Source organism: Ambystoma mexicanum, chromosome 7p (genome assembly GCF_040938575.1).
Source record: "Ambystoma mexicanum isolate Mex_15411 chromosome 7p, UKY_AmexF1_1, whole genome shotgun sequence".
In the NCBI taxonomy this organism is placed as follows: Eukaryota; Metazoa; Chordata; class Amphibia; order Caudata; family Ambystomatidae; genus Ambystoma; species Ambystoma mexicanum.
In genome coordinates, this window is record NC_090939.1 from 186,159,749 (window position 1) to 186,179,021 (window position 19,273).

Sequence of the window (19,273 nt, forward strand, 5' to 3'; positions counted from 1 at the left end):
ATGATCCCTCATGCGTCCCTCAGATTATTTCTTTCTGCCATCGTGGTTAGTCATGTTTATCGCAGAGTCCTTTAGCTATGCTACTTTTGAGTTAGTATATCTTTATTACTACTTTAACAATTACCACGCAATGCAACGTCTTAACGGAATTCTCTCGAAAAACCGAAACAGACAATCGTTTCGGCAACAGGCTTCGGCCTACACCTGGCTTCGGCTTCAGTAGGGAGAGTGGGAGAACTGATCTTCCTATATAGAGAATGCCTACCTCCATTCCCTGTTTCTGCTACTCTTGTCTTGTTGCCATTTTCTCTTTCCACCATGGAGCATACTCCATTTAAACTCTGTCCGGAGTGTAAGAAAGTTTCTGTGGAAGGTCACCCACAGAGTGCGCAATCACTGCCTTCCCCGTGATCACCAGGAGACCCGTTGTGCGTCCAGTAAGCTCTTCAAGCCCAAGACCCTTAAAGCGGTGGGCGGCACATGCCATGATGGCAGAGTTGAAAACTGCTGCTGGTCTCTTCGAATCAGATCCAGAAGACCAGGGCATCAAAGGCTTCGGTTCAGAGCCCAAATACACCACGAGGGAACCATCAGGCTTCTACCCATCAGTCCCCAGCCTCGAAAGGCAGTACAGCATGCTGCTATGGGAGAGCTTCTGGCGACGACAGCGCACATGCATGCACGCCAACACCTAAACACATACCCTAAGGCCGCTCCTTCACAGAACCATCGAAGGAAGGCTGCATGCCAGCGGCAGGTGCATCAGAGCCTACCCAACCACTGCCCAAAAAGCCTGCTTTGGTTCCGCAAAAGCGTTTACCACAAGGCAATAAAGATAGAATACTGACTATAGGACTTAATGGGGGATAGCCCAAGGGGCAACGTGGTGGTCTTGGAAGCAAGACCACACAGAGCAACAGAGGTTCGAATCCTGGATCCGTGCTTAGAAACCGAACTCCAGTATTAAGCACGTTATAAAAAAACAATTAAATAAAAAAAAAATTAAAAAAAATAAATAGGTGTGCGTAGATCTCATTCCACAGATAAATCGGAGACGCTGAAACACCCGTTGAAAATATACAGGACACACTATTGGACAGAAAAGCACCAAAAAAAAGGCTCATAGCCATAAGAGACACACCTTTGCTGATTCTGAAGACTATGAAGAAACCCTTTCTCCTCTATCTTCCTCTCTTCAATAGAAATGCCCAAGGAAAGACCCTCTAGAAACACCTAGGAAAAAGCCAGAAATGGTTGTGTTCCCTTTAGCTGACACTCCAAAGACTGGCACCTGGAACCCAAGAAAGGTTTGAAGAGACTATGGACAAAGTTTCTTCCTTTGTCAACTTCATGAATAAATACCCCATTCGCCAAAATCCTCTAGGCCTTGAAATGTCTCAACCCCTTCAGTCTAGTCATCCTCGACGTCCTCTGTCACCCGCTTCTACACCCATTATTAAATCCATAGATGCCTCCTATAGCTCTCAACATGGGCACATTAAATCTGACCAAGCAGATCAAGACATCTGGTACGTCAGCCAGGACAACCCTAGTCAAGATCCTGATGAGTTATACTTGGATGATAAAGATGAGCCAGTTGTCACTATCACTGACGCCCCAGACGTTGCAGCAGTAGATAGTGGTCATAAATCTACCATCGTAGACCAATTGCTCACCACTTCAGTGTCCACAAGGAGGAAACAGTGTTAACATTCTAAATGAAAAGAAGCCTGTCAGCCAAGCTATTCCCATGCTCAAGTCCATTAAAAATAGGATTACCCCATCTCTTTCCACTCCTTTACTCACTAGAGTAGTGAACCCAAGGGTTGAAAACATCTTCAAAGCATCACTTTCCGATCCCCATACATCAGGGGACATGTAAAACCTGACTCCATTGTAGTCACAACTACCAGGAAGAGAGCTGGTGTTCCACTCTCTACTTCGAAAGCACCTCTTAACAAGGAGTGCAAATGCCTATATACTTTAGGCAAGCACATTACTACTTCAGGCACCTACATGACCAGAATTGCAAACAACACTACTCTGCTCGCTAGCTATAACAACACCCAATGGGATGAAGTGCTCAAAAGCCTAGATTCTGTGCAGGACCTGCAAGGTCGCACCTACTTAAAGTCACTACAGAGGGCAATCAAGTGGTGCAAAATATACTTTAAAATGTCCTGGACTCAGCCGACACCTCAGGAAGAGTCATCACTGAGGGTACACTTCTCAAGAGAAACTTGTGGCTCCGGGACTCAGAGTTTAAACCCAAGACTCATGCAGCACTAATCAATATGTTTATTGAAGAGGTAATCCTTTTTGGGAAGACTGTTGATGAATAACTGGAGACAGCCAAAAAGGAACACGAGACCTTAAAGACGTTGGACCAGATTACTAACAAGCCATATGTACAAAGAGGTGTCTTTAATACATAATGTACCTTTCGTACTCAAGGCTTCAACAGATCCAGTCAACCAGGATCTGGAGCTTCTGGCTCCACTTGTTACAGTCCCCAGTCTCAATCTACCTCCTACCAATCCGATCAGCAGAGAGGGTTTCGCCGTGGAAAAGGGTGAGGCAGGGTTGCAGCCTCTAGAGGCGCAGCAGCCCCTGCCACCAAATGACGGGCCGGTACATGTTCCCTCCCATGCATCCCCAGCCACATAAACCTAACACACAACATTGCTATTTTAACAAATGGAAACGCTTTGTGTTATGGTGAAAGACACATTCACTCATTCCTATTGAATGCTCTTTGTTAAATATAGTCCACTATCTACTATACAGTTTGGTCTCTGGCTTAGTCTTTAACTCCTTTAAAGTACACCTGGCAGATCTTTCAGCTTACACCACAACTTCAAGCAAAGTTTTGTGGTGGAAAGTACCAGTAGTTAAAGCTTTCATGGAAGATGTTAAGAAATTATACCCTCCAGTTTCTAATCCTACTCCCGGCTGGGACCTAAATGTTGTACTGACAAGGCTCATGGGTGCCCCCTTTGAGCCTATGCACAAAGCCAGTCTTAAACATCTGACAGCTTTTCTTATAGCTATTACATCTATCAAAAGAGTTAGTGAATTTCAAGCACTATCAGTAGGAGACCCCTTTGTTATTATCCACAAAGACAAGGTAGTGCTACACACTCACCCACGGTTATCTACGAAATTTATATCTAAACTTCATGTACGCTAGTCAATAGAACTTTCTGCGTTTTTTCAACACACCACAAACGCAGTGGAGAAAAGTCTTCATAGTCACAGAGAATGGCATCACATGACCTTTGGTTCAATGACATAACATGCCAGTTTGATCAGAGAAGGTTATTCCGAGCCTGGCAGTCCCTGCAGAAAAATGCCCGACCAGAAATAAGCCAGTCACCAGGAGAAAATGACAACCTCAATCCCTGTATTTCACCTGTGAATCAGCAAATATACTTTTAAATAGATGCATTGTTGTCTATTACAGATAACTGAAACAACAACTACAAACGACAATCAGGAAGTAGATTACTGTACTCTTGAGTGTAGAGAGTGTGAAGAAAATTATAAACAATAAAAATACACTTCAAAATACACTTATTCAGTTCAATCAAGTAGCGTATTTCTGATGCTTGTATCTGCTTAGATTCACATGTGCCCACCCTTCCTCCCATCTTGGAGCTGAAGGTTCTTGGGAAAAAATTGAATTTTCACACCTTTGATCTTACCTACACTCCTCGCTTACACCTTAAATTCCCTCTTGCCAGAAAGAAATGATCTGAGGGACCTCGACACGTGAGGGATAATGGGTACAGGGGACGTCACACTAGAGATAGAATTACAAACACGCCCTGACGATGTCCCTTTTCGAACTTTGAAAAATTCATCTGCAATACTCCGCAACTACCACTAGATGTCGGCCTATGCAAAGCATGTGAATCTTAGCAGATACAAGCATCAGAAATACGACTACGGTAAGTAATGTATGCCACATTTATATTTCTGAGGCTTGTGGAATCTGCTTAGATGACATGCCTTGCATAGGCCGACATCTAGTGGAAGCTGCAGAGTATTACAGTTGTTGTTTTTGAAACTCGAAAAGGGACGTCGACAGGGCGTGCCAGTAATACTGTCCCTTGTGTGATGTCCACTCTACCCATGGTCCTGCATGCGTTGAGGTCCCTCAGATTGTTTTTTTCCGCCATCATTGTCGGATGCTAAATTCAGAGTTCCTTTCCGGCTAACGCCTTTTATTTAGAAAGAATTAGAGCTAGTTACTCTCTTCTGTCCTTTTTATAGCCGTTCCTCAGCAACAACTTTGACAACGGTTTCGAGGACAAACTTCGTCGGATGCAGAACTTTTGTTTTGACGAACCACCACATCCTTGGAGGGCCGCTATGGACCTCAGCCCAGACAGTAGGGCGAGTTGGGGGTGGTACATATCTTAGCCCACTAAGGGAATGCATATTTCCCCTTCTCCCCTTTATAATCGCCAAGCTGCCATTCCAATTAAACATGGGAAATACAACTTTTCAATTTTGTCTGACTGTGCAACCTCTGTCTTCTGAGGGATCACAACAAGGGTCACTGTAAAGCGTGCAAGCTTTTTAAGCCAAAGACCCTAAAGGACCGAAAAACAAAACGCTGGGCCAATCACGCCATGCAGGCCGAGGCCGCCATAGACGTGGAGGGTGCTTTGAGCGATGGCAGCCCCGGCATCGTTGATGACGATTGCGAAAAGGAATCTTTGGATTCCCATGTGCAAGCCCCCGACCCCACCAGACAAGGCCAGCGGCGCTGTTACGGGGAGGACGCATGGCGGCATAAGCACAGGCAAATCATCCCGCACAATACGCACAACCCAAGGCCATAAGTCAACGACAACAGCATCTACACAGCGTTGAGGGGAAGGTCTACCAGTTCCCTATCCGCTGGGCATTCGCTATCGCATTTGCCTCAAGGAAATGCCCCTAAAGTCGAGAGATAAATCCGATTTGGACGCTGTGTCCAATACTGCCGCCGAAGACCGAACGTTGAAAGATGTGGCTCCGGATCGCCCATCCGCCGAAGAGCGACAATCTACAATAACGTCAAAATCGGCAAAACCACTGCAGACTTCAAAATTGTCCCATCTTGTGAAGAAACATGTCCTAGGAACACTGCTGAAAGGGCGGACTTCAAAACACCATGCTTCGAAGAGCAACAAATCCCATATGGAGAGTGTATCCCATAGGGAAAAGGAGAGTGTTACCCAGGGGGAGGGAACTATGTGTGCAGCTATGAAACACAAGAGGCAGCCTACACCTCAACTGCCTGCCACTCCTGTGACTATCCCAAGCTCGTCAGAGTGGTCTGCTGCAGATATAGACAGAGTGATGAGACACATGCCCTTTATGGCAGATTTCTTTTGAGAAAAACTCTCAAGCTATAGGAAACCTTCAAAACATGCCACCAGCTAGTGGGGGACACTGTCACAACCCCCAGCAAAAAGAGCCCGGCCAGACACCCCTCAAGGCACCCATCAGCAGAACCCAGACCAATTTGATCTATATAACCCCAATACAGATTCAGAGTATCAGGAGAATTTACAGGAGGTAGATCACTATTATGAGGACGACGAAGAAGACGTCTTACTCTCTCCAGATCATGTAGACCCGCCAGTGGCAGACTCACTGGTGGATAACCAACTGCAATTCAATGACATGCTACAAAGGGCAGCAGATCATTTCCAAATTCAGACACAAGAAACAGAGATCGCCAAGGATTTTGTCAAAAACATATTGGGTGACAAAAAAGCTGTAACCCAATTTATCCCCACATTAAGGTCTGTACAGAGGAGAATACAACCCTCTCTAGAAACCCCGAACCTAACGTGGGCAGTAAACCCCTGCATTGAGAAAATGTTTCGTCCAGTGCCTTCTGACCCCCTTTACATCAGGGGTCAATTAAAGCCAGACTCATTGGTAGTTACCACGACAAGGAAATGGGCGGGTACACCTCTCGCTTCATCAGAGGCACCCCCTGATAAAGCAAGCAAAAAGATATGCATTTTCAGAAGGAAAGTGGCCACCTCAGCAGCATTTCAAACAAGAATTGCAAACAATACTGCTCCGCTGGCCAGTTACAACTGCCACAAGTGGGAAGAAATAGCCACTTTAATGGCCTCCGCCCCAGAGCCATTAAAGTCCCAACTGTCCCTCGCAGGAGCGGAAGGAAAGGCTGTGTCGAACTGCATTCTAAAGAATAACTTAGATGCAGCTGATAATGCTGGAAGAATTATTGCAGAAGGCACACTTATTAAGCGCCATGCGTAGTTCGGGTTTAAATTAGAGACACAACCAACCCTCAATATGCTGATAGAACCTAATGTTCTGTTCGGCAAGGCAGTAGAAGATGCATTGAAGGGTGCAAAGGAAGAGTACGTCACTCTAAAGCCTCTGGGCCAGCTCACCAACAAACCCTCGGGCCAAAGGGGCGGAAATATTTTTTCTGGATACAACCAGAATCAGGGTTCATCCTGGGGTTCCAATCAAGGGCAATCCTCACAGGGCTTCCAGAGGGGCTAGCAAAGTTCTTGTGGCCGGGGCAGATCCTCCTCTTCCAGAGGCAAGTCCACACCCCTAAAGCAATGACCACCTGCTCCAGGTCCCCTAACATGTCACTCCAATGGGAGAAGGTATAACACACTTCACCCACGCATGGGAGGGAATCACCTTGGACAAGTGGGTGCTTTCTACCATGGTGGGTGGTTATTGCATAGAGTTACTACAGCGACCCTCCTACCATCCCCCACGACAAAGAACCACCACAAAGGAGGAATAGTGCATACTTCTGAAAGAGGATGCAATGCTGCTGTTAAAGGACGCTGTTGAAATCGTCCCGACGAACCAGGTAAACGAGGGTATCTATCCAATGTACTTCTCTGTGCCCAAAAAAGATCTAACAATGCGCCCCGTATTAGATCTGCACCCTGCAAACACCTATGTCAAGCCACAAAAGTTCTGCATGACAAATCAAGTAAGTATATACCCTTTTGGGATGACACATAGAAATTCCTACACCCTGAGGGGATTTCAATAGCTAGGACACTGGACATTAATAAATCACGTATTACTCTTTAACTGTAATACTGAAGTTGTGGCAAAAAGGAAAAGGTTAGGGAAGGAAACAATGGTTACAAACAGGTAAGGACTTTTCAACCCCCAATGCAATGAAAATTAATTAGCTATACAAGTAAGGTATGTATGGCTTTTTGAAGGGATAGTTAAAACACAAAGTCAGAGGTTCGAAGAGTCTTCAGGGATCCAAGACAGCCAATGTCACTTGAGCAAAGTCTAGGGGAGCTGAGGCACTTCTTCAAGGTAAGTAAAAAGTCTTGCACAATGTTATAGAGAGTTTTTTTGAAAAAGAAATCACTGTTGGGCCACAAGCTGGGAGGCTTGTGGAGGGCAAAGATGCAAGCAACTCTGCAAAGGGCAGTCACTGCAAGTCTCAACTGAGAGCAAGCAAGCTACAAAGTTAAGACGTAAGTACCCCTTAGTTCACAGTACCTTAGGTCTGAAGAAATGCTTCCAGCTGGCTTCTGTTCCTGTTGTAGGTCCTGCAGATCCTGTTGTTCCTGGGCCCCAGTCTTGGGGACAAGAGGGAAGGGAAGACGTCTGGGGACTCCTGCACTACGATTCGAAGGTCGGCGGCAGCAATGGGCAAAGTTCAGATCAGCGGCACTTTGTGGTTTCAGCTTCTTGCGAATAGCACCAAAGCAGTTCTCGGACACCTTTTGGACTTTCCTTGCTTTTTGGCTCCAGCCATCTGTTGAGGTGGCTTGGGCTCGGTCGGTCCTGTTTCGAGGGAGTCTGAAGAACGTCCTGGCGCTCGGGTCCTGCTTAAATACGATGCACTCGATTTCTGGTGATCCTGTCCCTTGGCACTCGGTTTCTGCAGCAGCAATGGAAGTACAGCCAGCAGAGAGAGGGGTTGCAGTTGCATTTGTCTTGGGGTCGATTGGTCCGACCAACCCAATGGGAGAAGTCGTCCTTTGCAGGGCTTCTCTAGTCGAGGCGAATTTGGAGTTTCAGCACTGCAGCAGGGCTTCACCGGGCAAACCAATGGTCCAGGAGTTGCAACAAGCGTCTCTTCCAAGTTCTTCTTCGGATTCCTTTGTGCAGTGGTCGACTCTGCCTTCATTGCAAAAGACCTCGCCTTTTATGCAAGTCTCTCCCATTAATTCGCAGCCTACCTCTCACTCACACAGCAGGCTGGCTGTTCTCCAAAGACAGCCACCCGGCCAATCACCTTTGGGTGCATTCTTGTAACCAAGGGAATTAAGCACAGGGAGTTTCGGGATCTTCTCTTGCTTCCTGACCTGCCAGATATGCTGGAGCCAGAGGAGGTCTTCACCAGTGAATCCCGCCAAAGACAAAATGAACAAAGGGACCAAACCTAATTTGGTGCGCAGAGTAAATTCCATGAAGGACCTTTCCAACCAGAAATGGCGAAAAAAGACGACTGGGGCCATTTTGACAAAATGGGCACCCATGGGTGCAATACTGCAGCTGCGAACACAGCCCGCTGTAAAAACACACAATGGTAGGAAAAAGTAAACCACTGCCACCAGCCATTAATTGTAGAAAGGGTAACATACAAATGTTACATGAGAAGTTAGACAAACGGGATACTAAGTAACCCCTCCAGCACCCTTTTGTAAAATAGTGTGTACTGGGTCTATAAAGATATAAATGTAAGTAAAGTCAATTTCACTTCACTGCTCTTTGAAAATGTAGTTATCCAAGTGAAGGGGCCCCTAGGGGACCCTCGCGTATGGAAACAAGGCACAATTACCACACACAAACTGATACGCCAGACACGAGGTTGTATTCCCAAAAGCTAGGGTTTATTGCAAAGCAAATAGTCTCAGTTGGCCAACTGGCTCTCACGCCCCGCGACATGTGTCTCCAGACCCTGAGGGACGCAAGAGAGAGAAACATTCTACAACAGTTACATATATACAAAATGAGCATCTTACAATCAGCGGTGACACATTCAATACCGCCCATAATGCATTTCCTTTGAACTGGGTTTGATGATCGACAATTGTGACGAGTATGACACCTTCCGACATTCATTTTAGCAACAGTTTGAAATTTTGTGAGCCTGCAGACAAAGTTTTTTGTTTAAGAGAACTCATTGCTTCTGTTTTTGCAAGCAAGCTGCGTGCAGGGGAGAGACACATTCCAGGCCTCGCTATCTCCTAGTTTCTATTCGCGTGCTAGGGGTCAACTCGCTCTCCAGGGCTCCACAGGGCTCTACAGGGCTCAGAAAGGGGGGCTGCAAAGAAGAGCATAATTCAAGCCATTAATTGTTCATTTCTACCGTTCCTACCACATGAGCGAGACTGGCTGGCACCTGTGTAATGATTAAATGCCTTGCTGCTTACTTCCAAGGACTTGTGAGGGAGGAGACCAGGCATTTCTGTCTGGGTCGCCTGCGTTACGTTTCAACAAGTATCTCACGGCCTTGCCCTATGCATGAACAATAAAATAATAGTCGAGCAGAATACGCTTTCAGCAAAGCAGTTTTGACAGAAAAGCAAGAGGCGAAAGTTAAAAACAAAATGGCGATTTCAATCACTTCAAAATGGCCGCACCTTAGTCAAGCTAATAGATGCGTATTTTTAATACCGGCACATGAGGCGGTTGGTCTTCGGCCAAAAAAATACATTGTCTCCATCATTGGGGGGTACCTACTTTTTCTAGACTGACACAAGAGGAGGTATTTAAACCTTAGCAGAAATCGAAGAGACTTCTCTGTGGCACTGCACTGAGGGTGCTGTGTGTCACAATGTAAAAAGATGTGTATGGAGTTTGTCAGACTCCAAAACCAAAAGAAACACAGAGTTCAAATCACAGAAAAATACCTGAGAGAGTGGGAAAAAGGTCTCACTCTCTCCAGGATAATAAATAAAAGTCCTAAAGTCCAGCAGAAGGACTGGGGTCTCTAAGGTAGAAGGGAATTAGCACATTTCTGAGAATTCTCCCTAACAACTACCAATTCAAGGTGCTACCCTTCGGAATAGCATCCGCTCCAAGAGTATTCACCAAGGTACTGGTGGTGATGGCAGCGCACCTGCGCAGGGAGGCAATCCCAGTGTACCCCTACCTGGACGACTGGCTGATCACGGGAGAAACTCCCTATATTTGCAAGCAAAATACACAAAGAACGATCAACCTTCTTTTTTCAATTGGGTTTCTCAGTAAATGAGAAAAACTCAAGCTTTGTACCAAACAAGACCAAACAATTCTTAGGAGCTTTCATAAAGACAGAGGAAGGCTTAGTCTTTCCATCAAAGGAAACAATACAAAACAAACTTCTGCAAATACCTCAGTATCAAGCCGGTCACCAGATAAGTGTACGCAAAGCTATGCGTTTGCTCGGCATGATGCCATCTTTCATTTACCTGGTCCCACACGCACGATTGCGCATGCGCCCAATGCAGGAGTGGTTGGCGAAACAGTGGTCTCAGGCAAGCGGTCAGTGGGGCGATCTAGTGGTGATCTAGTGGTCGTTTCACCAACACTAGTATACGCTCTACACTGGTCGACAAAGGAGAATCTTTTGTAGGGAAAACCCTTCCACGACCCAGCTGAGCTACCGGTAGTTATAACAGACGCATCCCTCACCGGATGGGGGGCCCATCACCTTCTTCTCACAGCACATGGTCTGTGGACTCACATCACAGCACAGAACCATATCAACCTGCTGGAACTTCTAGCGGTATTCAAGGTGCTCCAAGCCTTCGAATCACGCCAGACAAATCAGACTGTACAAATTCTCACTGACAGCACCACTGCAATGTTCTATATCAACAAGCAGGGGGGGCACACATTCTCCAAATTTGTCCAAGCTAGCACAGGAAATATGGAAATGGGCACTCAAACAGGGATGTTCCTGACTTCCCAACATGTTCCAGGGGAACTCAACACCTTAGCGGACACGCTAATCAGAGATCCTCTACCAGAAGTTCACGAGTGGCGACTCGACAGAAATGTTGTAGATCACATTTTCTTACAGTGGGGTTACCTCACACTAGACTTGTTTGCTACAAGAGAAAACAAGCAATACTCAGACTTCCCGTCCAGGTTTCCCCAACCAGACTCCAAGGGGAATGCCCTATGGATGAGTTGGTCAGGGAAATTTGCCTACGCTTTTCCCCCAACTCCACTTATGAACAGGGTAGTGAACAAGATTCACAGAGAACAGATGACGCTAATCTTAGTTGCTCCCATGTGGGCAAGACAACCCTGGTATCCACATCTGCGCAAACTGGCAATGTGCGATCCAATCAATCGCCTGTGCCAGACCAACTTGCTTTCCCAGCACTGGGGGACAACATTACACCCTCATCCTCACTCACTGAACTTGGACAGCATGGCTCCTGAAGTCATAGAGTCCGGACATCTTAATTTACCTCAAAGGTGTATGGATATCCTCAAGGAGGCACGTAAACCAAACACCAGGCACTGTTATTTTGACAAGTGGAGAAGATTTGTAATTTGGTGCCAGACAAAACATATAAACCCAATAGAATGTACCCCAACTCACGTTCTGCATTACTCTCAGTTTGTCTTTAACTCTATAAAGGTTCGCCTAGTGGCGCTATCCGCATACACCACCTCTCACAGTAACATATCATGGTGGTAGGTTCCTGTTATTAAGGCATTCATGGAGGGAGGAAAAAGACTCCACCCTCCAATATCTAACCCACCGCCAGGCTGGGACCTCAATGTAGTACGTACAAAGCTCATGGGACCACCCTTTGAGCCTATGCATAAGTCAAGCCTTAAACACCTCACATATAAAACGGCTTTCTTGGTGGCTATCACCTCCATAAGAAGAGTCAGTGAACTTCAAGCTTTGTCAGTGCAAGACCTTATCCTAGTTAACCAAAAAAACAAATTGGTACTAAGAACGCACGCTACGTTTTCACCTAAGTTCATTTAAAAATTCCAAATAAACCAATCGATTGAGCACCCGGCCTTCTTTCAGAACCCTACAAGCTCAGCTGAGATGAAACTCCATACACTAGATGTAAGGAGGGCGGTCCTCTACTATGTAGACAAGACCAGACCGCTCAGGAAAAGTGACCAACTGTTTGTCTCCATAGCACCAGACAGAGAAGGAGCTTGCATTTCCAAAAATGCCATCTCCAGATGGATAGTCAGATGCATACAGCTCTTACTCTTTATCAAGCAAGACACTGCTTTTCTGCTCTTACTCTTTATCAAGCAAGACACTGCTTTTCACTCCAAGATCTCACTCCACAAGGGGAACAGGAGCTACTCTGGTTTTTATCGCAAACGTCCCGCTGGACGCCATTTGCAAAGCAGCTACATGGATCTCAGTACACACCTTCACTCAGCACTACTGCATTGACACACACTCTAAAGCAGATACACAGGTGGGGCAAGCAGTATCTGAACCATCTATTTGCTGAAGTAACATATCACACCCCACCACCTTCTCCAAACACTGCTCGCTAATCTATGAAAAGCATGTGATCTAAGCAGATTCCACAAGCCTTAGAAGGGCTACATTACTCAACGTGATCTTATTTCTGATGCTTGTATCTGCTTAGATTCACATGCTCCCCCCCTTCCTCCTGTTGGAATAGAAAGTGCATAGATGTTCTCTGGGCTTTCTCTGGGCTTTATCTATACATATCTGCTTTAATATACCTGTACTCACGCTATACTTCATGAAACCTCATGTCGGAAACAAAACAATCTGAGGGACCTCGACGTGTGGAGGACCTTGGGTACAGTGGACGTCACACTAGGGATAGTATTACTGGCACGCCCTGTCGATGTCCCTTTTTGAGTTTTGAAAACAACGGTAATACTCCGCAGCTTCCACTAGATGTCGGTCTAAGCAAAGCATGTGAATCTAAGCAAATACAAGCATCAGAAATACGATTACGGTGAGTAACATATATATATATATGTATATATATATATATATATATATGTATATATGTATATATATATGTATATATGTTGTAGTTAATACTTACCTAGTGGTTTTATTGTTTAGCATGTATTTTAAAGGCCTTATTAATCATTGTATAGTTTTGTGCTTTCTCTAACTGGAATTATTGGAGTGTTCTGTGTGTGTATGACTGTGGCCCTAGACCATTTTCACACCCCTCCTAGGTCTAAGCCTTACCTCTCTGTTACCTACCTTGATTGGGTGTAGCTAGACTTCAGTGTCTTTCCTGTTGACCATAATTGGATGGCCTCCCAAAATCCACCCGAGGGATGGTTTTGGAAATCCATTTTAACACATGGGATAGACATTTGCCAGGCATTGCAGTAATGGTACTAACTTGGCCATTATTGGTAGCAGCTGCAACATAATGGGAGTACCTCGGCATATAATGGCAGTGCTTGGCAAATGCCTATCTAATACTTATAGGCAAGCCAAAACTGTTGGCTTTGCCAATGCTTGTTTTTAAGATGAACTTCAGAGAAGGACAAGCATAATGCCTATAAATCAAGTGGCTGAAGACACACTTGGTTAAGACATGTTTATCACACCAGTAGTGCATTTACGCTCCAATTAATTAATTGACTTTAGGAAGTCTGCTTTAAATTAACTTTGGTAGGTACTGCAAGCACAAAGTTTGATGTTTCAGCTTCATAAAGCTCCCTGGAGGATGTAGGGGTAGGAAGTGGGTGGCAATAGCCATAGGAATTAGCATGGGCATGGACTGGTAATGAGTGGATAAATAACCAAAAAACACCTGCAAACTTTGTGTCCATCCTCATATCACATCCCATCTCCCTCCTAGCTGTACTCCAATGAAATAGTTGCGGTTTGTAGGCAGTGCTGTTTTACCATCAAATAGCTAAAACTATCCTCAGTGAGTGGCAACATCCCCTGTGCAATGAATACAAAGTTCAGGGTGCTTTATCCCCTTCCTTGCCCCTACAATGACCTCTTTGATTATGCAAGGCCGGATGTAGTGGATATTTTGTGGCCAAAATAGTGGTAATATATGTCAATGAAATACTTTATTAGTGCAGGAAAAAGGAGCAATGTGTCCAAATCTTGCTTTCAGTACAGTAAGGCTCCCAGTTCCTAGGGAAGCGCAAACAACGCCTGGTCTCTGACACATTCACATCTGAGTCCTCAGTGAGTGCAACTCCATCTTGCTCTCTGACACACTCGCATCCGCCTCCTCAGCGAGTGCAACTCCAACCTGCTCTCTGACAGACTCACATTCGCATCCTCAGTGAGTGTAACTCCAACCTGCTCTCTGACACGCTCACATCTGCGTCCTCAGTGAGCGCAACTCCAACCTGCTTTCTGACACACTCACATTTGCGTCCTCATTAAGTGAAACTCCAACCTGCTCTCTGACACACTCACATCTGCGTCCTCTCTGACACACTCACATCCGCGTCCTCAGTGAGTGTAAATCCAACCTGCTCTCTGACGCACTCACATCTGCCTCCTCAGTGAGTGTAACTACAACCTGCTCTCTGAGACACTCACATCCACGTCCTCAGTGAGTGTAACTCCAACGTGCTCTCTGACACACTCACATCCTCCTCCTCAGCAAGTGTAACTCCAACCTGCTCTCTGACACACTCACATCTGAGTCCTCAGTGAGTGTAACTCGAACCTGCTCTCTGTCACGCTCACATCCACGTCCTCAGTGAGTGTAACTCTAGCCTGCACTCTGACACACACACATCCGCCTCCTCAGTGAGCATAACTCCAACCTGCTCTCTGACACACTCACATCTGCGTCCTCTCTGACACACTGACATCCGCGTCCTCAGTGAGTGTAAATCCAACCTGCTCTCTGACACGCTCACATCCGCGTCCTCAGTGAATGTAACTCCAACCTGCTCTCTAACACCCTCACATCCGCCTCCTCAGTGAGTGTAACTCCAACCTGCTCTCTGACACACTCACATCCGCATCCTCAGTGAATGTAAATCCAACTTGCTCTCTAACACCCTCACATGCGCCTCCTCAGTGAGAGTAACTCCAACCTGCTCTCTGACACACTATCATCCGCGTCCTCAGTGAGTGTTACTCCAACCTGCTCTCTGACACGCTCACATCTGCGTCCTCAGTGAGCGCAACTCCAATCTGCTTTCTGACACACTCACATTTGCGTCCTCATTAAGTGAAACTCCAACCTGCTCTCTGACACACTCACATCTGCGTCCTCTCTGACACACTGACATCCGCGTCCTCAGTGAGTGTAAATCCAACCTGCTCTCTGACGCACTCACATCTGCCTCCTCAGTGAGTGTAACTACAACCTGCTCTCTGAGACACTCACATCCACGTCCTCAGTGAGTGTAACTCCAACGTGCTCTCTGACACACTCACATCCGCCTCCTCAGCAAGTGTAACTCCAACCTGCTCTCTGACACACTCACATCTGCCTCCTCAGTGAGTGTAACTACAACCTGCTCTCTGAGACACTCACATCCACGTCCTCAGTGAGTGTAACTCCAACGTGCTCTCTGACACACTCACATCCGCCTCCTCAGCAAGTGTAACTCCAACCTGCTCTCTGACACACTCACATCTGAGTCCTCAGTGAGTGTAACTCGAACCTGCTCTCTGACACGCTCACATCCGCGTCCTCAGTGAATGTAACTCCAACCTGCTCTCTAAGATCCTCACATCCACCTCCTCAGTGAGTGTAACTCCAACCTGCTCTCTGTCACACTCACATCCGCGTCCTCAGTTAACGTAACTCCAACCTGCTCTCTAACACCCTCACATCCGCCTCCTCAGTGAGTGTAACTCCAACCTGCTCTCTGGCACACTCACATCCGCATCCTCAGTGAATGTAACTCCAACTTGCTCTCTGACACCCTCACATGCGCCTCCTCAGTGAGAGTAACTCCAACCTGCTCTCTGACACACTATCATCCGCGTCCTCAGTGAGTGTTACTCCAACCTGCTCTCTAACACCCTCACATCCGTGTCCTCAGTGAGTGTAACTCCAACCTGCTCTCTGACACACTCACATCTGCGTCCTCTCTGACACACTGACATCCGCGTCCTCAGTGAGTGTAAATCCAACCTGCTCTCTGACACGCTCACATCCGCGTCCTCAGTGAATGTAACTCCAACCTGCTCTCTAACACCCTCACATCCGCCTCCTCAGTGAGTGTAACTCCAACCTGCTCTCTGACACACTCACATCCGCATCCTCAGTGAATGTAACTCCAACTTGCTCTCTAACACCCTCACATGCGCCTCCTCAGTGAGAGTAACTCCAACCTGCTCTCTGACACACTATCATCCGCGTCCTCAGTGAGTGTTACTCCAACCTGCTCTCTGACACGCTCACATCTGCGTCCTCAGTGAGCGCAACTCCAATCTGCTTTCTGACACACTCACATTTGCGTCCTCATTAAGTGAAACTCCAACCTGCTCTCTGACACACTCACATCTGCGTCCTCTCTGACACACTGACATCCGCGTCCTCAGTGAGTGTAAATCCAACCTGCTCTCTGACGCACTCACATCTGCCTCCTCAGTGAGTGTAACTACAACCTGCTCTCTGAGACACTCACATCCACGTCCTCAGTGAGTGTAACTCCAACGTGCTCTCTGACACACTCACATCCGCCTCCTCAGCAAGTGTAACTCCAACCTGCTCTCTGACACACTCACATCTGCCTCCTCAGTGAGTGTAACTACAACCTGCTCTCTGAGACACTCACATCCACGTCCTCAGTGAGTGTAACTCCAACGTGCTCTCTGACACACTCACATCAGCCTCCTCAGCAAGTGTAACTCCAACCTGCTCTCTGACACACTCACATCTGAGTCCTCAGTGAGTGTAACTCGAACCTGCTCTCTGACACGCTCACATCCGCGTCCTCAGTGAGAGTAACTCCAACCTGCTCTCTGACACACTATCATCCGCGTCCTCAGTGAGTGTTACTCCAACCTGCTCTCTGACACGCTCACATCTGCGTCCTCAGTGAGCGCAACTCCAATCTGCTTTCTGACACACTCACATTTGCGTCCTCATTAAGTGAAACTCCAACCTGCTCTCTGACACACTCACATCTGCGTCCTCTCTGACACACTGACATCCGCGTCCTCAGTGAGTGTAAATCCAACCTGCTCTCTGACGCACTCACATCTGCCTCCTCAGTGAGTGTAACTACAACCTGCTCTCTGAGACACTCACATCCACGTCCTCAGTGAGTGTAACTCCAACGTGCTCTCTGACACACTCACATCCGCCTCCTCAGCAAGTGTAACTCCAACCTGCTCTCTGACACACTCACATCTGCCTCCTCAGTGAGTGTAACTACAACCTGCTCTCTGAGACACTCACATCCACGTCCTCAGTGAGTGTAACTCCAACGTGCTCTCTGACACACTCACATCCGCCTCCTCAGCAAGTGTAACTCCAACCTGCTCTCTGACACACTCACATCTGAGTCCTCAGTGAGTGTAACTCGAACCTGCTCTCTGACACGCTCACATCCGCGTCCTCAGTGAGAGTAACTCCAACCTGCTCTCTGACACACTATCATCCGCGTCCTCAGTGAGTGTTACTCCAACCTGCTCTCTAAGATCCTCACATCCACCTCCTCAGTGAGTGTAACTCCAACCTGCTCTCTGTCACACTCACATCCGCGTCCTCAGTTAACGTAACTCCAACCTGCTCTCTGACACACTCACATCCGCATCCTCAGTGAATGTAACTCCAACTTGCTCTCTAACACCCTCACATGCGCCTCCTCAGTGAGAGTAACTCCAACCTGCTCTCTGACACACTCACATCCGCATCCTCAGTGAGAGTAACTCCAACCTGCTCTCTGACACACTATCATCCGCGTCCTCAGTGAGTGTTACTCCAACCTGCTCTCTGACACACTATCATCCGCGTCCTCAGTGAGTGTTACTCCAACCTGCTCTCTAACACCCTCACATCCGCATCCTCAGTGAATGTAACTCCAACCTGCTCTCTAACACCTCACATGCGCCTCCTCAGTGAGAGTAACTCCAACCTGCTCTCTGACACACTATCATCCGCGTCCTCAGTGAGTGTTACTCCAACCTGCTCTCTAACACCCTCACATCCTTGTCCTCAGTGAGTGTAACTCCAATACATGTCCAAGTAAGGGAAGACCACAGTTTCCATGATTTATTGAGCCGTCTGGCCATTCTTATCTTTCCCCCCCACCACTGCACTAATCACTCATTGGGCACCTTTCGCTGAACATTGTATTGCTGAGTCAGTCTCAATGGTTTCACCTTCCGCTCTCCCTAGTAGACACCCATCACTCAAGAGTGCAAATGAAAGTAGAGATCTATGTTACATGTTGATGATGATTGTTTTTTGCTTCCGGGTCTCCATTTTCTGACTTTACAATGTTTTTTGATGCTTTCTCACATTGCTCAATGGGCTTTATTATGTTTTCTCCACAGCCCAGAATGCCCTGGCTGGTGATGACGTGGGAATTAGTCATGAGTTAATAAGCCTGGAAGTGTTCTCCCCCAGCGTCCCGGACCTTACACTGATCGATCTCCCGGGGATCGCAAGAGTGGCTGTGAAGGACCAGCCCAAGGACATCGGGGACCAGGTGAGGCATAATTTAATATACCCAGAAGACCTCTTCTTCAGCTGTGGGTTAACGTGGGAGCGCGCTGGGTGCAGTATTGGGTCGCCCTGGCCAATTGTGTCCAGACATCGAATTGAAAGGTCCGTGTGCAGCGGAGGTCATTAAAGAGGGGTGAACAGTGCCATTAACGTATGACGTGGTCAGCCAAGGCCTATGTTATCCCCAGTAGCACCTACTTCGCTTTTGGTGAACAGTGTCATGCGCGGAGCACTGCACAACGCTATTTATCAAGAGCAAAAAAGAAAATACACAATCCTGCCTGCGGAAGGAGTAGGGAGGCCGAGCCCGCAGCAGGTAAATGGGGCGGGAGCAGGTGGAGGAGAGAGGAGGTTATCGCATAGCGATGGGAGTTTGAAGGGGGAGAACCGTGCGACAAGAAGCGGGAGAGGGTCGCCCACAAAAGGTCGCATCAGGGGAAAGCGGTTTGTGCTGCAATCCAGAGGTGCAACCTGTTGCGCGCGACCCCTAGACATAGAACCAAGAAGCAGATATAAAAGAGCCCCCTTTCCATGTTCATGATATGCAGGAGGTTGAGTTGCTGCCGGAAGGAATGGACTGACGGAAGTACTGTAAGTTTTGCAATTTTGTATTTTTCTGAAATGGAAGAAAGCAGCGAGGAAAC

At 47.0% G+C, this 19,273-nt stretch overlaps 1 protein-coding gene across 3 annotated transcripts in view; it reads left to right on the top strand.

Annotated features, from left to right (window-relative positions):
• The window catches only part of LOC138525816 (interferon-induced GTP-binding protein Mx3-like), a 948,323-nt gene that overhangs the window by 220,628 nt on the left and 708,422 nt on the right, over nt 1-19,273 (top strand). For all 3 annotated transcript variants that reach the window (XM_069636042.1, XM_069636043.1, XM_069636044.1), the window contains one exon: nt 18,458-18,612. In XM_069636042.1, coding sequence (XP_069492143.1) covers nt 18,458-18,612 — 155 coding nt within the window. The remainder of the gene's footprint in view (nt 1-18,457; nt 18,613-19,273) is intronic.